General features: G+C 35.3%; 2 protein-coding genes across 7 annotated transcripts; one reads left to right on the top strand and one right to left on the bottom strand.

The window, feature by feature from the left end:
* Positions 1–543: 543 nt before the first annotated feature.
* On the bottom strand, positions 544–5,807 carry gemin8 (gem (nuclear organelle) associated protein 8). 3 transcript variants are annotated; one of them, XM_067441569.1, is made up of 4 exons: positions 5,733–5,807; positions 5,456–5,503; positions 4,680–4,998; positions 544–1,384 (listed from the first exon to the last, which is right to left on the bottom strand). In XM_067441569.1, exons 2-4 carry the CDS (start codon positions 5,456–5,458, stop codon positions 1,128–1,130), a joined length of 579 nt encoding a protein of 192 aa, XP_067297670.1. In that variant the 5' UTR covers positions 5,459–5,503; positions 5,733–5,807; the 3' UTR covers positions 544–1,127. The 3 variants fall into 3 exon arrangements, with proteins under 3 accessions (XP_067297670.1, XP_067297671.1, XP_067297667.1); XM_067441570.1 differs by having other exon boundaries at positions 553–1,384; positions 5,723–5,791; XM_067441566.1 differs by having other exon boundaries at positions 557–1,384; positions 5,651–5,802.
* A 2,195-nt stretch (positions 5,808–8,002) lies between these two features.
* LOC137073254 (splicing factor U2AF 35 kDa subunit-like) lies at positions 8,003–17,394 on the top strand. 4 transcript variants are annotated; one of them, XM_067441561.1, is made up of 9 exons: positions 8,186–8,373; positions 8,520–8,607; positions 9,703–9,769; positions 13,007–13,073; positions 13,682–13,731; positions 15,626–15,724; positions 15,879–16,012; positions 16,903–16,995; positions 17,088–17,394. In XM_067441561.1, the coding sequence occupies exons 4-9, from the start codon at positions 13,019–13,021 to the stop codon at positions 17,206–17,208; spliced, it is 552 nt and encodes a 183-aa protein (XP_067297662.1). In that variant the 5' UTR covers positions 8,186–8,373; positions 8,520–8,607; positions 9,703–9,769; positions 13,007–13,018; the 3' UTR covers positions 17,209–17,394. The 4 variants fall into 4 exon arrangements, with proteins under 4 accessions (XP_067297660.1, XP_067297663.1, XP_067297661.1 ...); XM_067441559.1 differs by lacking the exons at positions 8,186–8,373; positions 9,703–9,769 and adding an exon at positions 8,003–8,110; XM_067441562.1 differs by lacking the exons at positions 8,186–8,373; positions 13,007–13,073 and adding an exon at positions 8,003–8,110.
* The last annotated feature ends 766 nt before the right edge of the window (positions 17,395–18,160 follow it).

Raw genomic sequence — 18,160 nt, 5'->3', positions numbered from 1 at the left:
ATTGTCTACTCTATAAAGTATTTAACGCAACTACACCAAAGTAACTGTAATTAAATTACAAAACAAATTAAAGAGTAACCCACTACATTTTCAAGTGAAATGTAATTAAATTACATTATTTTTTTACTATAGTAATAACTTTAAAATAATTCAAGTTATTATTTTATAGTTATTATTTCATTATTAATAAAGTTATTATTATTATAAAACCAGTATTTAGTAATCAATTAAACACTAAATACTGGTTTTTGAGAAGACGTCTTAAGTTAACTACTAATGATTAGCATTATGTGAAGTACAGTTAATGCAAGGTCTTGACATGAGCAAAACCTCACTGAAAAAAGGTACATTTTCATTCATTGTTTTACTTGATTTCAGTAGCAACCACGGACATTTTTAAAAAAAAATTTTTTTACTTTTTCTACTTTATCAACATAACATGTTGATAAAGTAGAAAGTCTCATCTCTAAAACACGATATTATATACACCACATAAACTGGCACACCTACATATTTTTTATATGCAATACTTTATTAATCAATCAAATCTCATTAATTAAACAATAACACCTTTGCATTAAAAAAGAGAATTCAGCATGTAAAAACTGCACCAGAGTATAGGCCAGAAAGCATTCTCTCAAGTGCTCATGTGAGATGCAAAAAGAAGAGACAGACAAAACACATTAACCAAAGACTGTGGGGGAGGCAATGACCTAGTTAGGGAGAAATGACTACAGAGAAGAACGGCACTGGAATCTAAGCAGCGTCTCCGTCAGTTGAGTTTATTAGAACAGTGTCGTCTGTGGATCCAACTGTTCACAGACAAATGTGCAGATACCTAAAAATTTAAATAAAAAAAACCTGAGTGTAACTGGGGAGGCTAATGCATTTTTACATTTAAGTCAGAGGCTTTTATTGATCTGGTCTTCTACTGAATATTCATTAAGAGTACTCTCTAAGAAATATATGTCTGTAAGGACCTTACAAGTGTTTTTTATAAATGAGAAAGGTCCTCAACACTTCAGTACTGTCAGTAGAACAGAATCCAAATGGTCTCTGATCAGTTGAGAAAACAGGTTCATCATCCTGTGATGTTGTGTCAGGCATACTAATGTTGGAGTCTCATCCTACAGGTTTAGTGGTATAACAGGCCAGTACTTAGGCTGTTTTTTGTCACAGTTGCGGTCAAAGGTGAGCTGCATGGCTGTTTCCATCCCCTGAATCTTTGCTGCATCTTTACCATACAGCTTCTTCATTTCTGCGGTCCTCCTCTCTCCCGGACGCTCTGAAGGAGGCAGGCTGCTGCGCCAGGAAACTCTGTGTAAGTCCTGATCAGCCAGTACGTAAGACTCATGCTGCTCTGCCTCCATCTGCTGTTGTTTCTCTACATAGCAGAGAAAAAAGTATTGTCATGACTAGGAGGAACATCAATTAAGGCTTAACTTTTCCCAAGTAAACTCAAGTCTGTAGATCAAAATATGAGCATCCCTATTGAGAAAACAAAAAACAAAAAAACATGGTATTTGATGCTAACATGTTGTTTTGATAACCTTAAGAAAAACAACATTTTCCTGACATATTTTTTGTCACATTTTTCTGAATGTTTTGCTTTTAGATTTTATATTACACATCAAGTGGTAACCAATCACAGTGTCAAAATCATGAAAACTGATGATTTTGTGCTCAACAGCCAATAACTGTGCCTGGCACAAACCATGCTTATTTTAAGTCAAAGCTTATTTTTAAGTCTTATCTTTTATTTATAATTTCTGAGAATGAGGGCATGTAACAAAGCATGGAATCATCCTAGGTCAGTTGGTTCATCAACAAGAATGTTTTTTTAGTTTTTTTATAGGTTAATTGAAAGGACTACATATTACAATCCCGAATTTTAGGTTAAAATATTCTAATTTTATTATATTAAGTAAAAATTTATTACGGTAAAAATGTCCATCAAAAATGGTAGGGAAAAAATATCATGCTGGTTTAAGTAAATTTGAGCTGACAGAATGCTGATGAGAATATTGCTTTAGGATAAATTAGGGATACCATGGTTATTACAAATATAACCAAACATATATAAAACACTGAAGGTTTACAATACCAATACACAGAAGTAGATAAAAGTAATCAGTGAAAAATAAACTAGGAAAAATCTAATTGGTCAAGCAAACTTGACATGAATTGGCTAGCTCCCACCAAGTAACAGATTAATTTGCAGCAGAAATACCATTTACTTGGATAAAAGCAAGTTAAAAAGTCTACATATTTTGTTATTCAAATGTTTTTTTTATTATTATTTGTATTTAGCATTTAGAAGCACTGTCATATACGGTTGTCAAATTAGACAGTACTTTAAATATAAATCACATAGCATTAGGCCAGTATTCAACAATGACTAACTAATCCCAAAATTATAGAAATTAATTATTAGGGCGCATCTCTCCTTTAAGCAGGCTTAATGTGTAAAACAGATGGCCAGTGTGCAGAGACTGCATGACTGGGGACATTCTGGGATAATGAGCCTGGCACAACACCACTGCTCCTCTCAAGCTCTCATCCATCAGTTTCTCACATAAAAGAATCATCTAAGCAAATCAAATTTGAGAAGAGAAAACTTTTGATTGTCTGTATCTTCAGTCTGTTTTCATATATATTTTGGTTCCTAACGCTGTTAGGACTAATCTTGTTAAAAAAAACTAGACAAAACCTAGACAAAAACTAAAAACAATTCTGGTGACTAAAATATGACTAAACCTAAATGGCATTTTAGTCAAAAGACTATGACTAAAACTAAATGAAAATTTGCTGTCAAAATTAACACTTTTATAGACACCAGGCTTAGAAAACGATCGTGTGCGCATCTTAAAGCTACACTGCGTGATATTTTCCCCCATCTAGCGGTGAAAAGGTAAATGATGATCCAGTGAATAATAGTTTTTGTTCCTCTCAATTCTGATTTTGTTTTAACTCCTACGGTGGCCGATTTAGTCCAAGATTAACATGGCAAGCCCCCTTTTCACATTCGACACGGTGCCATCGAGTGTTAAAACACGAAAGTCGAAGCTTGAATTTATGGGTATACCCCTCTTTGGCTAATGTACTTTCAAGATGGAGGGCCAACATGGCGACCAGCTTTCGAACCCTCACCCATATGTATTTTCAATGGCATATTATAAATTTACGAGAATACTTTATTATTCTCGAAAGAAGTAAATATACATTAATGAGCACATATATTTTTGAAAGAACTAAGTGTTTTTAGCTAAGAATAAACTTAAAAAGTTATGCAGTGTAGCTTTAAGGTCATATAGTGTGTGAAACGCCGCCTCTATTGAATAAGCACGTGTAATTCAGTAGCCCCGCCCACCGACTCGTGGATCTGTTCGGAACACGCTAGTGATAGAAAGTTCGGTTCTTTTCCGGGAACCAGTTTGTTTCAATGAACCGGTTAAGAAAAAACGGATCACCGGTTCTTTTACGTCCTTAAGTAATGACGTAATTTTTATCATCACGTCGGATGAAAATACTTTCAAACACATTAATATAAAGTATTTGTAATCAAAACTTAGTATAGTAATAATTATTGTCATCATTATCATCTTGGATACGTTTTTTCATTTATGTTTTGCATTTATCCAAGTTTTCCTTACACTGTAGTGCAAACACTTATGCTTTACAAAGATTAAATAAACTACATTGGCATAACATAAACTTACACAAATCCTCGGTTAACCAGTGCTCATATAGGCTATTATCAGCATCAGTTGTCCGAGAGAAACAGCATCAGCTTTCCCACTCCGAGAGAAACAGTTAGGTTCAAGACGACGCTATCACGCATGCTCAGTATCTCATCTCATCGGTTCTCAGAATCGAAAATGTCCGAAAGATCGAACGTGTCCAATAGAAACTGTTCTTGATTCTGTACTGCTGATCCGAGAACTGTTGCAACCCAATACTGACTCGAGAACCACTGTATAATTATGTGTGCTGAGCTGCGAACTGCTGCAAACTGAATATTTAACTTAGTCTGATATCGAACCTATTGTTTTGATTACATTTTAAAATGTGTATCGACTTAGAAATTAAATAAGAAAAATTAGAAAACTGTTGCTGAAAATATCATGCATTATTGATAAAACAAATAAATGTTTAGTTTGACCGTTTCACAATCCATTGTGTTTCCAAAATTTAAAAAAATAAGACAGCTTTTTGTGATGTTTCCAAACGTAATTTGTTTTATACACTTGAAACCTGCATTTCGTTCCACAGAACAAATAACACGCATGCTCAGCTCATCAGACTTTTTGTCTTATGTGAATCTCTCATGCCACAATAAACACATAGTTATAGCAAACAAGCTGAAAATTGCTCCCTTCTGGCATGGGCTCCTGTTCGCAGTTCACTGAATACGAACCAGCCTCCTACGTTTCTGACGCTGCCTCATAAGCAGTAGTCCAGCTTGGTAGCTACACATTGTCATGTTGTACATAAGACATCTGTATTGCAAACCCCTCTATCTATGCTGTTGTTGTTTTTGGTGTATTCCTACCAAAGCAACATCCTTGCAATAGAAACCAATACAGATGTATTGGAAAGCGAAAGCCAACAACACAGAAAAATTAAAAGCATCTCTTATATATATAATACAATTTCCACATATGCTGTTAAACACTTACTGAGTTCCTGCTTGTGTCGTTCTGTCTGGGCAAAGTATTGTCGCAGCTCTTCTGAGATGTCCATGTTGCTGACGTCACACTCAATCTGGCTCTCATCTGAACTCTCCTCCGTCTCACAGCTCTCTTCTGCATGCCAATCTGAGTAACGCTGCATGGCAGAGGGGTACATGGAATACAGTGCCTGGAAGTAGCCAACCTCCAAAGCTTTCCTGTATGCCCGCTTATGCCTCTGGTGCCAGTTCATAGCCTGGTGGTAGTGCTGCCAATAGCGGGCATAGACTGGATGGGCATACCACACCTCTCCATCACCCTGACTGGCCTGTAACATAAATGCTGTTAATGTTGATTTATGAAAATAGACAGCTTGGAATGATCGCTGTGTTAAATTTAGAATCAATCATACAGCCTTGAATGAATGCATCATAATATTGAGGAAATTCGTGAACACTTTACAATAAGATTTTATTTGGTAACATAGGTTAATGCATTAACTTACATAAACTAACAATAAACATATTTTTGCTGCATTTAACCATTATTAATGTTAGTTTAACGGTCATGTTGGTTCACAGACAGATAAACAGATAAAAACTTTTAATACTATATTTGTAAATGCTTAACATTAACTAAGATTAATACATGTATAAAAAGTATTGTTGATTGTTAGTTCATATTAACTATGTAACTTAGTTAACTAATAACAATCGTAAAACTTAAAACTTATTATAAAGTTTTACCTACAATATTAGTAAATTACACAGAAGTGTAAAACTTACCATTATGAAAAGGCGACTAGTTAATGGAATATATTTCTGTAAGTTTGCCTGTTAGAGAAAAAGGTTTATTTCAATCACGAGTAAACATTTATGTATTCATATGCATATGTGTGGATAGGAAGATAATTTAGCGATAACACGTGTAAATAACGAAAGTTATCTTGTAATTTCGAAGAAAGGAGCAGGAGTACTCACTCTTTAAACAACAACATGCGTACTATAACCAGAACTTTAGTAACTTAAATTGTATTAAAGTAAGCTTAGTACTTCTCATCACCCTGACATGAGATTCTTCTTCTTCTTCTTCAAGTTTATTGGCGGTTGACAAACAACAAAATGGTGTATTACCGCCACCGACTGGTATGGAGTGTGGAACAAAATAACATGCTCTCCTTTATATTCTATTCCATAAATTAGCCACTTTTAGATATTGAAAAAGAAAATTATAGCATTCATTTCCTGATTTATTTTGTAAAATATCTCCCAATATAAATCGCATTTTTATTCTTTCTAGATTTTGTATTAAAACCCTTCTTTCAGTCTCATATTTCTGACACAAAATTCACACTTTCCTGTATCATGTTTCTGACATGAGATTCACCCTGCGTCCCAATTCGCATACTATCCATCCTAAATAGTATTCGAAAATAGAATTAGTATGTCCCAAATCGTAGTATGTTGAAAAGAGTATTCCAAAGATTCCCGGATGGTTTACTATTTCCGGTCCGAATTCACAGTATGGATCGATGGGCACTCTTACTGCTGATATTGCCCACAACCCATTGCGAGTTGGCCGAGGATTCGATTAGAACTACAAACGCGGATAAAAAGCGTTAAAAAACTACAAACATGACGGATGTGCGAGTTCGACGGTTAAGTAGAGAAGTTTAGATAAAGGGGTTTGATTGATCAACTATCAATATTTAACCTGACAAAAATATATTTATTCAGTGTTGTCACATTATATTTCACCCGCAGCAGCATTGAGAACTTTTGAAATGACACGTTTGGCCATTAACTTTTAAATGCATCATTATATTTAAACTGTAAATACATGAGGAGAGTCTCTGCATTAAAGACCCACAAATGGCAGATCAACGAGCGGCTACATTTCTCTCCGATACGGTAGGAGATTAATCTGAATGTGGAGGATTTGAACTGTGACGAATCTGACGATGATTGACAGGGCAGATAAACGGTGACGGGATGCTCGTAACTAAGCGACAGAGTCCGTTAAAGATGGCGAAGTAGTATGTCCCGAAGCTTGCATACTTTTCTCCTACACACTCAAAAGTATATACCTTTTCTTCACAAAAAGAGTACATACTTTTAGGACGTAGTATAAGTAGGCGAATTGGGACGCAGCATCAGATTCAGTAGAACCCGGGTAGAATCCGATTGTTTTGGGAGAGAGCAGGCTGTCGCACAACAACTCGACCACGTGTCACTTGTAAGCCAATTATATCAAGACCCTGGTGCCGTCGAAGAATTTTACGACAGTCACAGCCGTCACAGCCATAGACATCAGATCTATGATGTCTATGGTCACAGCCTAATCGTAACTTTATTTTTATTTTTATTTTTTTATTCAGTATTAACAACACAATATACCAAAATCTGTTTATGCCAGGGTTGATACACAAAATACACTACTAAAACAGGTATACAAGACAAACAATAACCACAAAATAAAATAAAAATAAAAATAAAATAAAAACGAGACCACATTACACAAAAGGATGCAAATTACACATATTTAGCGAGTACAAGATCAGTCTTAATAGCCATTCTATTTTTAAGACCTCTAACAGTGGTGTGATATTGTTTTAGCTCTGCTAATAGATGTTCAAAATTTGGTTTGGACTGCCCATTTCTTCTTATGAATGTGGAATTTTCCTAAGATTAAAAGCAATTGGACAAAAAAAGAAAAATCCTTATCTGTTCCACCATCTTTAGTCCAGTTTTACGTCTTATATAGTTTTCAACATCTCTCCAAAATATTTTACTATATATACAATCATAAAACAGATGACAAATTGTTTCATCATAATTACCACAAAAGGTACAGGAATATTCAATGTCAATTTTAAATCTCTCTAACGTTTTCTTTGCTGGGTATATTCTATGTACAATTTTATAAGACACCTCCTTTATTTTATTATTTAAGAGGAACTTGTCCCCAATTAACCACATTCTTTCCCATTTGATTTCTTCAAACTGAGAAGCCCAAAAGGATCTTGCTGCAGCCTAACCGTAACTGTAAACTATTAGTTTGTACTGTCATGAACATAGACATAATAAATAAAAAAGAGGTGTCTATGTATTTATTATGTATATGCTCATGAATATTCTCTCAAGTCACTGTTAATACTGTAGTGCCCCTTAAATGCATTTATTTAGGTTTCTCTTTGTTAAAACTCTATGGCTATATTGAGCGGATAGTGCATAACATAATCGTATTGAGTTTATCAGTTTTCACGGTCTACTACGATCTACAGTTAAGTACAGTCAGAGCCGTTGAAAAACATATTTTTCTTGGCTCTGAGTACAGTTAAGCGAAGCCGGAAGTTAAGTCATAATGACGTGGATCGGAGATTCGTAGCCGTTCAAGATGGCCGAGTATCTTGCGTCCATTTTTGGTACAGAAAAAGACAAGTAAGCTATATTGATTTATTTAGTTCCCAACAGTGCAGTATTCATTGGTTTTTAATCTAACACATCTATGTGAATTGTCTGCTGAGTGTTTGTGTTCGGTCTGAACACGAAACAATGTTTTTTTGTGTGCGAGATATAAAGCTTCCGCCGCAATGGTCATGCTGCAGGTTAAAGCAACGGAATCAGGCACTGGCGCCAAGTTTCATAAAACGTTTAAATATGGATGTACAGACAACATGGATTGAAGAGAATGATTGATTAATGTAGGGTTTCAATAATTGCTATTTATTAGTTACCCATGCAGTTACCGTTTAAAATGTTAGAATCTGACACTTTGTCTGCTCATGTTTCAAATTCATGTTACATAGTTGTAATGTCTTAAAGCAGTCTTTGCCTTTTTCGTATTTAGGGTCAATTGCTCGTTTTATTTCAAAATTGGAGCTTGTCGTCATGGAGATCGGTGTTCTAGATTGCACAATAAACCAACTTTCAGTCAGGTATGTTTACACCTCGAACCTCCCGTATATTTTCCATTTCCACCTCTTCAAAAGTGGTTTAGTTGTGTTTAAAGTGAAACAACACTGTATTTGTTTTCAATGTATAATGTTCGTATGAAACGTGTACCATTGTTATTGAATTTACATTACATTAAATATGTAATAAAAAGTATTCTCTCAGGGCCGTTTCTAGGCATAGACAAACTAGGCTTTTGGAATGCGGCCACCAGCAAGAGAAGGCACAAATGAGCGCCGCCCCCATAACTATTTAAATTGTAGTAAAAATTCACCATGTGATTAAGTACATTTAAGCAGCTGAATATTAGCATTAATATAATACAATTAAATTTAAATTCACAGAACTAAAGGGGTGGTTTACTAAATGCATATTTGTGTAACAAGGCATCTAGTATGTGATTTTTATTTTTTATTAAATAATTTACTAGAATGTAAATTAATATCACAAAACGATAATTTAATATATGCTCAGGCTAATTTAAGTGTTTATGTTTGATTGAAAAGTAATAGGCTTCTATTGCATTATTGAAAGTGAGAAACAATGGGGAACTTGCCATGTCAGAAACGGCCCTACTCACACTATTGCAAAGTTCATTTTAACTGATAAGTAGCCCTGCATTTGCATGTTCACTTTTACATGTATGTTGTTGATATTTGATAAAGTGCATCATTGTAATGTAACTGACATGTGATCAATTTTACTTTGCAGACTGCCTTTTAGTCATGTAATACATTTATGACATATGGTGTAGAGAGAGAAAAAAAGCTTTTTTAAAGCTCATGATGAGATCTGATCTATGAGTGTTAGGAAATCCATTGTAGTTTCTGAGACATAGAGAAGGAAGTGCATATTGGCTTAATAAGATGACTGTATCATTTAAATGGTCTGCTTTTTTAAATGGAGAATTTTATTTATTTATTTAATTTTTCGGGGGTGGATAGTGGTCCTTCCAAATTTCAGTCTATTGACTGAACAAAGACAACTGCCTCAGCCGTTTGCATGTGCAGCTCTTTTTCTTTTTTTTAATAGCCAATTTGGAATTATTTATACACATATTTTAATTTCTCCTTTTGCAGACCATCTTGATTCAAAACATCTACCGTAACCCCCAAAACAGTGCACAGACGGCCGACGCCTCTCGCTGTAAGTCCCGCTTTTCCATGAGATAATGCTAGCTTATGGGGAAGCAAGAAATCCCCATTTTAATCACAGATAGTTGAGATGAAACTCTAGCAGTATAGATGGTGATAGCAGTTTGATGGAGAGGCAGCCTCCGCACTGATACTCTGGACCGTAAAACCTCACCGCTGTTTTTTACAAACAGTAAATGTATTTTGGATTTGCTGTTTTGTAAAAAGACCCATAATCTGTGATTTGTCCAGGCAAATTTTTGATGCCCCTTTTCCACCGACATGATTCCCTTCCTTGACCGTTTTACACATTTCCATCAAAGAAAAATCAGTTCTGGTTTGGAAAAACTGGTACTGCGGATCTTTAAAGGGATAGTTCACCCTGAAATGAAAATAGGCATCTTTTAATCGCCATGCTGTTGTTGGACCTCAAAAGGAGACATTTTGAGAAAAATCCTGCTCACACTCCTCCATGTAATGAAAGTTTTAATGGCTATAAATTATGTTTTATGTTATATATCCAGTTTTATTGCTGTATATATACACTCACGTAAAGGATTATTAGGAACATCATACTGTGTTTGACCCCCTTTTGCCTTCAGAACTGCCTTAAAGGGTTTGTTCACCCAAAAATGAAATTGATGTCATTAATGACTAATGTCGTTCCACACACGTAAGACCTCTGTTCATCTTCGGAACACAGTTTAAGATATTTTATATTTAGTCTGAGAGCTTTTTTCCTTCATGAAAGTGAAGGCACACTAGCCTAGAAATCTAGACGCAGCCTAGCGGCAGCAAATTTATTCTGCCCGCAAGTGTCGTCTAGGAACTCTCAATACCCTTCTGAGCTGTATTCCTCTCAATCTGGACGGGCCAATCACATCGGCCCTCATTTATCAAAAGTGCGTACACCAAATTTCCAGCGTACACCTTGCGTACACCCAAACCCACGGTGACTTTGAGATTTATCAATATGGACGTTGGCGTACGGCACGCTCAAATCCTCCGCCAGCTCAGGAGGTGGTGTACGCACGTTTGAGTTAGTGTGAAAATGCGCAGAAAAGCAATTCCTAACACCACAAAACGCACTGACAAGATATGCTATATGGCCCACTGTTAAAAACCACAAAAACAACATTCATAGTTTATTTTTGTGCAACATGAACGTCAATGTTTAATTTTTGTGACTTTACCAAAGCGTTTGATTTGTCGGCATATGTATTCCTCCAGTCGTGAGCCTGTGCGCTTTACCTGACGCTTCAGGCCCGGCAGCTGCGCACAGACTGGGAATAATTCAGACTGACAAAATAATAAAAATGACCTTCTTCTTTTAAATAATAATAAAATCAATAAAAACGACATTCTTCTTCTAAATAACAAGCGTCATTAAGAATAATAATCATAATAATAAAAAGAAGAATCTTACAAATTGTCATGTAATTATTAATGTGAATTAATCTTACTCCACATCACATCATCATCACTATTGTACACCCCAATACATGCCGTGATACGAAATTAAATGCTAATTTTTTCAAAACGTGCTGTAAAATAATGCAGTGATGGTAATTTATCATCCAAACATCTTTAAACTGCTGGAGTGCGCTTCTCAACCTCCACACTATTAACAGTACTCGTTATTTGTGTCCATATTTTGTTTTTGTAGGTGCCTTTAATTCCACTCTTTAAACTCCCAAATAAAACAATTTCGGGTTTTTTTTCCACTTCCCTGGTGATCTCGATGGGCGCGCGTCTCAATCATCTCAATATCGCAGTGATCAGGGAGTCAGCCCATTGACTTATGTTCTAATCAGTGCCCTGACTAGTGGACTAGTAAGATGATTGAGACGCGCCCGATCTCCACGTCGGAGAAGTTTCGCTTCTTTGCCGTCTTCTGTTTGTCCATGGCGTAAAATGAGGGCGTGGGGGAGGCGGAGACTTGAATATATAGGGGCGTGTTATTCTAATGACGATCGTTTTCAGCCGCCGCATTTATCAAGGGCAAGTATTGCGTACACCTGGATTGCAGAGGTACGCACAGCTTCATAAATCAGGCGGTGAGAGGAGTGTAAGCATAATCTTACGCCAACATATACACCGGTTTCTACGCAAGATTGATAAATGAGGGCCATCGTGTATAGAGTCGGCGGGCGGGGCCATAATGACGATGGCCGAGTTGCGTTTGCGTGCTTCTAGTAAACACAGAAACTGGCGAACGGCGGCGGTCTTTCGAATCAGCTTTGACCGCGACTCTGGAAGACTTGGAGTTAAGCTTTTCTCTGAGAAAAGAACAAAGTACGGCACTGAAGTCAATCTTAAAAAGGGAAGATGTGTTCGGAGTTTAGCCGACCGGATACGGTGAATTTTTAATCTATCAACAAGCTCTGTTTCACCTTCGTTGCTCTGGTTGGTGTAGCGTTATCCTATCGCGCTAGAGGGAGTTTGAAAGACAACCGTTTATCCTGCCCCTCGGATTGAGCCCTGTCTATGGTGAGTTTCCAGACCAAACATCTTGATGTGGGTCTGGCTTGTCAGGCTAAAGGCACACTATACTGTCCATGTCCAGAAAGGTAATAAAAACATCATCAAAGTAGTCCATATGTGACAATTAGAATCTCTTGAAGCATCTTAAATACATTTTGGTCCAAAAATCCCAAAAACTATGACTTTATTCAACATTGTCTTCTCTTCCTGGTTTTTTTTCAATTCTCAAATAAAGATTCAAACGGTTATAAATCAGCGGATTAATTTATGATTCGGATCGCCAATGTCATGTGATTTCAGCAGTTTGACACACGACCAGCAACATATTGATGGAAAAGGGGTATAAAAGGTGCTGGGTCTGTGTTGATTCCTGCCTAGTAGAGCTGATTTTTTTGTTTAATTTCAAGGTAAGTAATAAGTATGGGTGCAGACTCATCTTTATTTCCCTCAAGTAAAGGACTCAGTACTTTGAAAAAAGCAGATATCTTCTTATTGACATTATCTTGTTAGTCTTAAAAAAATGCTGTACACATTATTGCTTACAGAAGAACTCTTCTGCTTCATCAAAGACCTGAGACCTTTTACGCACAGGTTCTCTTGTCATTGTGGATGGATATCTGATCTATCCTGCTGACCCCACTCTTCCCAAATCACTTGTTTTTATGAATTGCCTAATTTATAATGTTGATATCCCATGTGGTCTATAGACCTGGATGCTAAACAGTCTTAGAGTTTGTTTTTCAAAAATGCGCATTTTGTATTTCAGACTATTGTCCTCATGAACATATACCGTAACCCTCAAAACTCTGCCCAGTCTGCTGATGGTTTACACTGTAAGTTGTCCCCCCACTTGCTTGCAGGAGTCTGCGGCATTAAACATTTCTTTACGACTGGCACATATAAAAAGCATCCATAACAATGTTCAATTATTTAACCCTTTTTTCAGAAAATAATTTTGGAAAATACACTTTTCACAATTGCTTCTAAAATACTATGGTGGGTGTGTACCGTGGTGGTTGGCTTTATGTTTAGAAGGTGTATTTAGTTCAGGATTTAGATTTTGCAGACACTTATATCCCCAAGTATGCATCACACTTAAAGAATTGCTTGGCAATTTTATGAGTAATGTATAACAGTGAGACCTATAATGAGATGTAAGGGAACAGAATTGTCTTTGACCTTTATTATAATTCATTAAAAAACGTATAATTACAAAGGCTTGTGCCTGACATGGATTTGCTTCCTCTGAATGCTCAGTTTAAAATGTTAATAAAAAAATAAATGTCAATATCATTTGAAATTGAGTTTACTATCTAATTTGTTGGGTTGTGTTTTAACCCTATCCAGTTGTTTTATGGTGGGCCAGTAAATTTATCAAAATATCTTGCTCTATGATACACTTTGAAGTGTTCTAATTGTATTTAAAAAAAATTGTTGCTAGGTGCTGTTAGTGATGTGGAAATGCAGGAGCATTATGACGAGTTTTTTGAGGTGAGTTTTTTTTTTTCTTTCTTCCATTAGACCAGTGGACATGATTTAAAAATCAGTACGTTTACATGGACAACAAAACTCTGATATTATCTGATTAAGACAATACTCTGATTAAGAAACACTACCGTGTAATGTGAAGACATGTATTCCTATTTTAGTCGCATTATTGAAGTGCATTATAATTATAATTATGTACACATCTTAATCACTATTAACGTTGTGTAGGATCGTATAGGTGTTTTCAGTCCATTTTGGTCAACCATTTGATGGCAAACAAAAGAGCATGACTTGGCTTCAAGCAACTCTCTCTCACCAGTCCTGACTCTGTACTGTCATCCTCCAAGTTTTTCATGGTGGCAGAGGATAAACATGGTCAATGTTAAGTTTACATGGACAGCAGTAATGTAATTATTGACCTCTTGTCATAAGACAATATTCTGATTAATGTGTTTACATCAGTTGCTTTTAGAATATTCCATTCATGTGCACGTTTTACATATTATAGAACATAGATGTTATAGAACATAATGATTTATATTATTTATTATTATTTTTATATATAATAGTGGTGGGCCGTTATCGGCGTTAATGTGAGACACTTATCGGGCGATAAAAACATAACGCCATTAATCTATTCTAAAAGTTGGGTTGGGAGCTGGGTCTGTACTATACCAGCGTTTCCCAACTGGGGTGCTGCTGCTTTATGTAGGTTTCTGTTGATGGATACGCGTGCTGGCTTCTCAGTGATACATTACAGCAGCGATGATAAAAGAAAAACGTGGGCAAAACACCAGTCATTTCTCCATTTTGACCCGTTCTTATTTTTATTTATTTTTATTTGACAGTAGTCCTTTTTTTTCTCCTGAACATAGTAAATACAGAACCATACCGAAACCGTGAACCTAAAACCGTGATACAAACCGAACCGTGAGCGATCTGTACCGTTACACCCCTAGCGTAACGTATGTGAGGGGGTAGCACTCACATTCTGAAAGCCTTCGGCAGAATTCAGATGAGCCATTTTAATCTTGATTAATTGCAAAGTATTTTTTTTTTTTTTTGCCAAGGTTAAAATAGTTTGCCAATTTATTTTTTTATTTTTTTATTAATATATGTCCACCTCTAATATATATATATATTACTATCTTTTGTTCACTGAATGACCCATGTGGCTCGCAAGCCTAGAGGTTCCTAACCGCTGTTGTAAACAGACAGTTTAATCACAATTATGAATATGGGATTACAGATTCAAACTTATTGCATTTTACTTTTATAATAAGCAGAATAATTACAACAAAAACAAAAAAATAATAAAGATAGACAGGAATTTTTCTGACATTTGAGCGCTTTGTTTTTGTTTTGAACACTAATGTTTACATGGTCGTTTCTTAATCAGAGTATTGTCTTAGTCAGGTTAATATCAGAGTATTGTTGTCCATGTAAACATACTAAGTGACTCGATGTTCCAAGGGTCAAAATCCCACGCATGAGTAAACAACACTATTATTAATGTGCGCACATCTACTTAATGCAATGTCCCAACAAGGCTAATATTTACACTTGGATGAAGCCATTAAAAGCCATGCTCGTTGGGTGATGGAGACATCCTGGCAACATGAGGTTTTTAGTTGAGAGGTGCATTTATAGTAGCTCTTCCTATGTTTATTTTTTTCAGAATCTTTTTACATAAAACTATTTTCCGTGTGATTCCAACATTCTTATTCTGTGTTTATAGCATTTCATAATACTTAAGGATCAGTAGTTAAATCAAAGTCCACCAAAACATTTATAGTAAACATTTACTCACACTCATGTCCTTCCAAAACTGAAAAAAAGTGAAGTTGAAGTAGTTACTCCTACATTTTTTAATGCTGATTGTTTATTATTGCAACAGGAAGTCTTTGCAGAAATGGAAGAGAAGTATGGAGAGGTCGAGGAGATGAATGTGTGTGATAACCTTGGTGATCATTTGGTTGGAAATGTTTATGTGAAGGTAGACTTCAAAGCACATTTATTAATGTTTTTTGACATTCACTTGATTAAAAAGACTGCTTTATAGAATATTTAATTTCAGTATTTCAAACAATGGAATGTCAAATTAGGCTTTAAAATGTTTAACCTTTTATTTTGTTTTGTTGTCTGAACAGTTTCGGCGAGAAGAGGATGCTGAAAAGGCTGTATTGGACTTGAATAATCGCTGGTTTAATGGCCAGCCAATACATGCAGAGCTTTCTCCAGTTACAGACTTCAGAGAAGCCTGCTGCAGACAATATGAAATGGGGTCAGTATCTCACAAAACATTTTATAGTATGCATTATAATTGTCTTTTTTTTTAAGGATCATATTAAATGGATCGTTCACCCAAAGGTGAAAATGGGGAGAGGGGGGATAATAAACCCCCATCTTTATTAAGTTATAGTTCATTAAGGGGACTTTATTAAATTAAAAGGAATTAAAGCTTTTAAGGGAAAATGGAACCGTAAAGAACTACAATTTTCACAAAGCAATCTAATTAAAAAAATATATTTTTTTAAAATATACACACATTTTCTCTTAGTCCTATACCATTTATTCCAATACTACTTTTGAATTGAAAGAAAAGAACTTGCATAGCTTGCATCACTGATTATTACTGTTGGTTGGTTAACATGATTGTAAAACGGTTATAAAATATTAAATGTTTAGCTACTTAAATTTTACATTGCATTATTTTTATTATATTTTATTTATTTTTTATTTTTATTTTGGGCAAGTGAACATTTTTATACAATAAAAACATAAATAGCATATTTTTTTTACATATTTTGCAGTAATCCACACATGCAATAACAAAAAACTTCTATAACCTATAATTATTTTCCCATTTGCCCAAAAAGTGGGCAGAGAACTTTTTTAATCCCACCCCCATTTCACATAAATCATAACATAACATAATGAGCTTCCTTCTTTATTTATTGAATTCATGTTTCGTTTCATGTCAAAGGTAACAGCTGCCAGCTTTGATATGATTCGTAATCTCAATCATTTTGATATTAATGAGCACTGTTAAACTCGGATCAGTCAAAAATGTCTTCTTTTTTTTCTAACACCAAATGAAGTGAAGCGTTTTGGAGTGCAAGATGTATTATGCTCTAATAGCAATGTTTTGTGCTGTACCTTGTCTGTCCACAGGGAGTGCACTAGAGGCGGTTTCTGTAATTTCATGCACTTGAAACCCATTTCTCGAGATCTGAGGAGAGACCTTTATGGGCGTCGTAGAAAAAGGTACTGAAATCCTTCTTTATCAAAGGTCAGACCAGTCCCTTTAATTGGAGTTGTCATTTTTGTTGTGACGGAAATTAATTTCTTTCCATTAGACCTCGTTCTCGGTCAAGGTCTCGTGAAAGACACTCTGGTTCACGGGATCGTAGCCGTGGTGGAGGTCGTGAACGTGAGAGAAGAAGATCAAGAGATCGGGAACGTTCTGGAAGGTTTTGAGCCATGTCAGAGTTTTGTTGCCTATGTTTAATTGCCTGGTGTCATCAATCAATGACCAGCACTTGTTTGAAAGATCAGATTTCATCTTGTTACGTGCTTGAAGCCCTTTTGTTTGTCCCTTTGTTTCTTTACATTTTTTTAAGTGTACAATTAAATTGTTTGTCAATAAAAGTGCATTTTTATAAATTGTCTCAGTTACAAATTTACAGTGTATGTTTGGGATTATTAATTAATCCTTATATGCTTGGTCATCATTAATCAGTCCTGCAGTGAAGGGGTGTGTCCTGGAGTTCATTATTCTTTGGTTATGTGCTTGTCCATAAAATGCAGTGGAAGTTGATCCATAAAGTTCAGTGACAATAGCATTACATAAAGACCAGGGGCCTGTACCATGAAGTAGCCAGCTAAGTTTCAGTTTAGATTGTGCCAATTCTGGGTTTTAGGTACCATGAAAGTGGTTTGGCTTTTAGCTGTGTTCATCATCATAGCAACCTCTAAAGCAGGTTAGCTGTGGAGCTTATGTTCAGGATAAGATATTGCAAACTGAATTTGAACCAATTAGCTGTAAAGTCACTCCCCCTGTTTCTCTACCTCCAAATTAGACGTCAATATATGATTAAATATATATATATATATATATATATATATATATATATATATATATATATATATATATATATTTATATATTATCTGGCTTTAATGATGATTACACAATATAATAATTGTATATGATTTATAGTATAATTTACAATTATACATTTCATTTTAAAATATATTTAAATAAACAGTTTTTACATTTTAATATTTCACAATATTACATTTAATATATATATATATATTTATTTATTTATTTCACATCTTGCACTGGATATAGCTAGATATTTTCTTTCTTTTTATTTTTCATGGAAAAGCAATTCTTTATATTCTTCAATCACGTTTGCTCTGTCGCGA

This window comes from Pseudorasbora parva, chromosome 4, assembly GCF_024679245.1.
Source record: "Pseudorasbora parva isolate DD20220531a chromosome 4, ASM2467924v1, whole genome shotgun sequence".
Taxonomy (NCBI): domain Eukaryota; kingdom Metazoa; phylum Chordata; class Actinopteri; order Cypriniformes; family Gobionidae; genus Pseudorasbora; species Pseudorasbora parva.
This window is presented reverse-complemented; position numbering and strand designations above follow the sequence as displayed.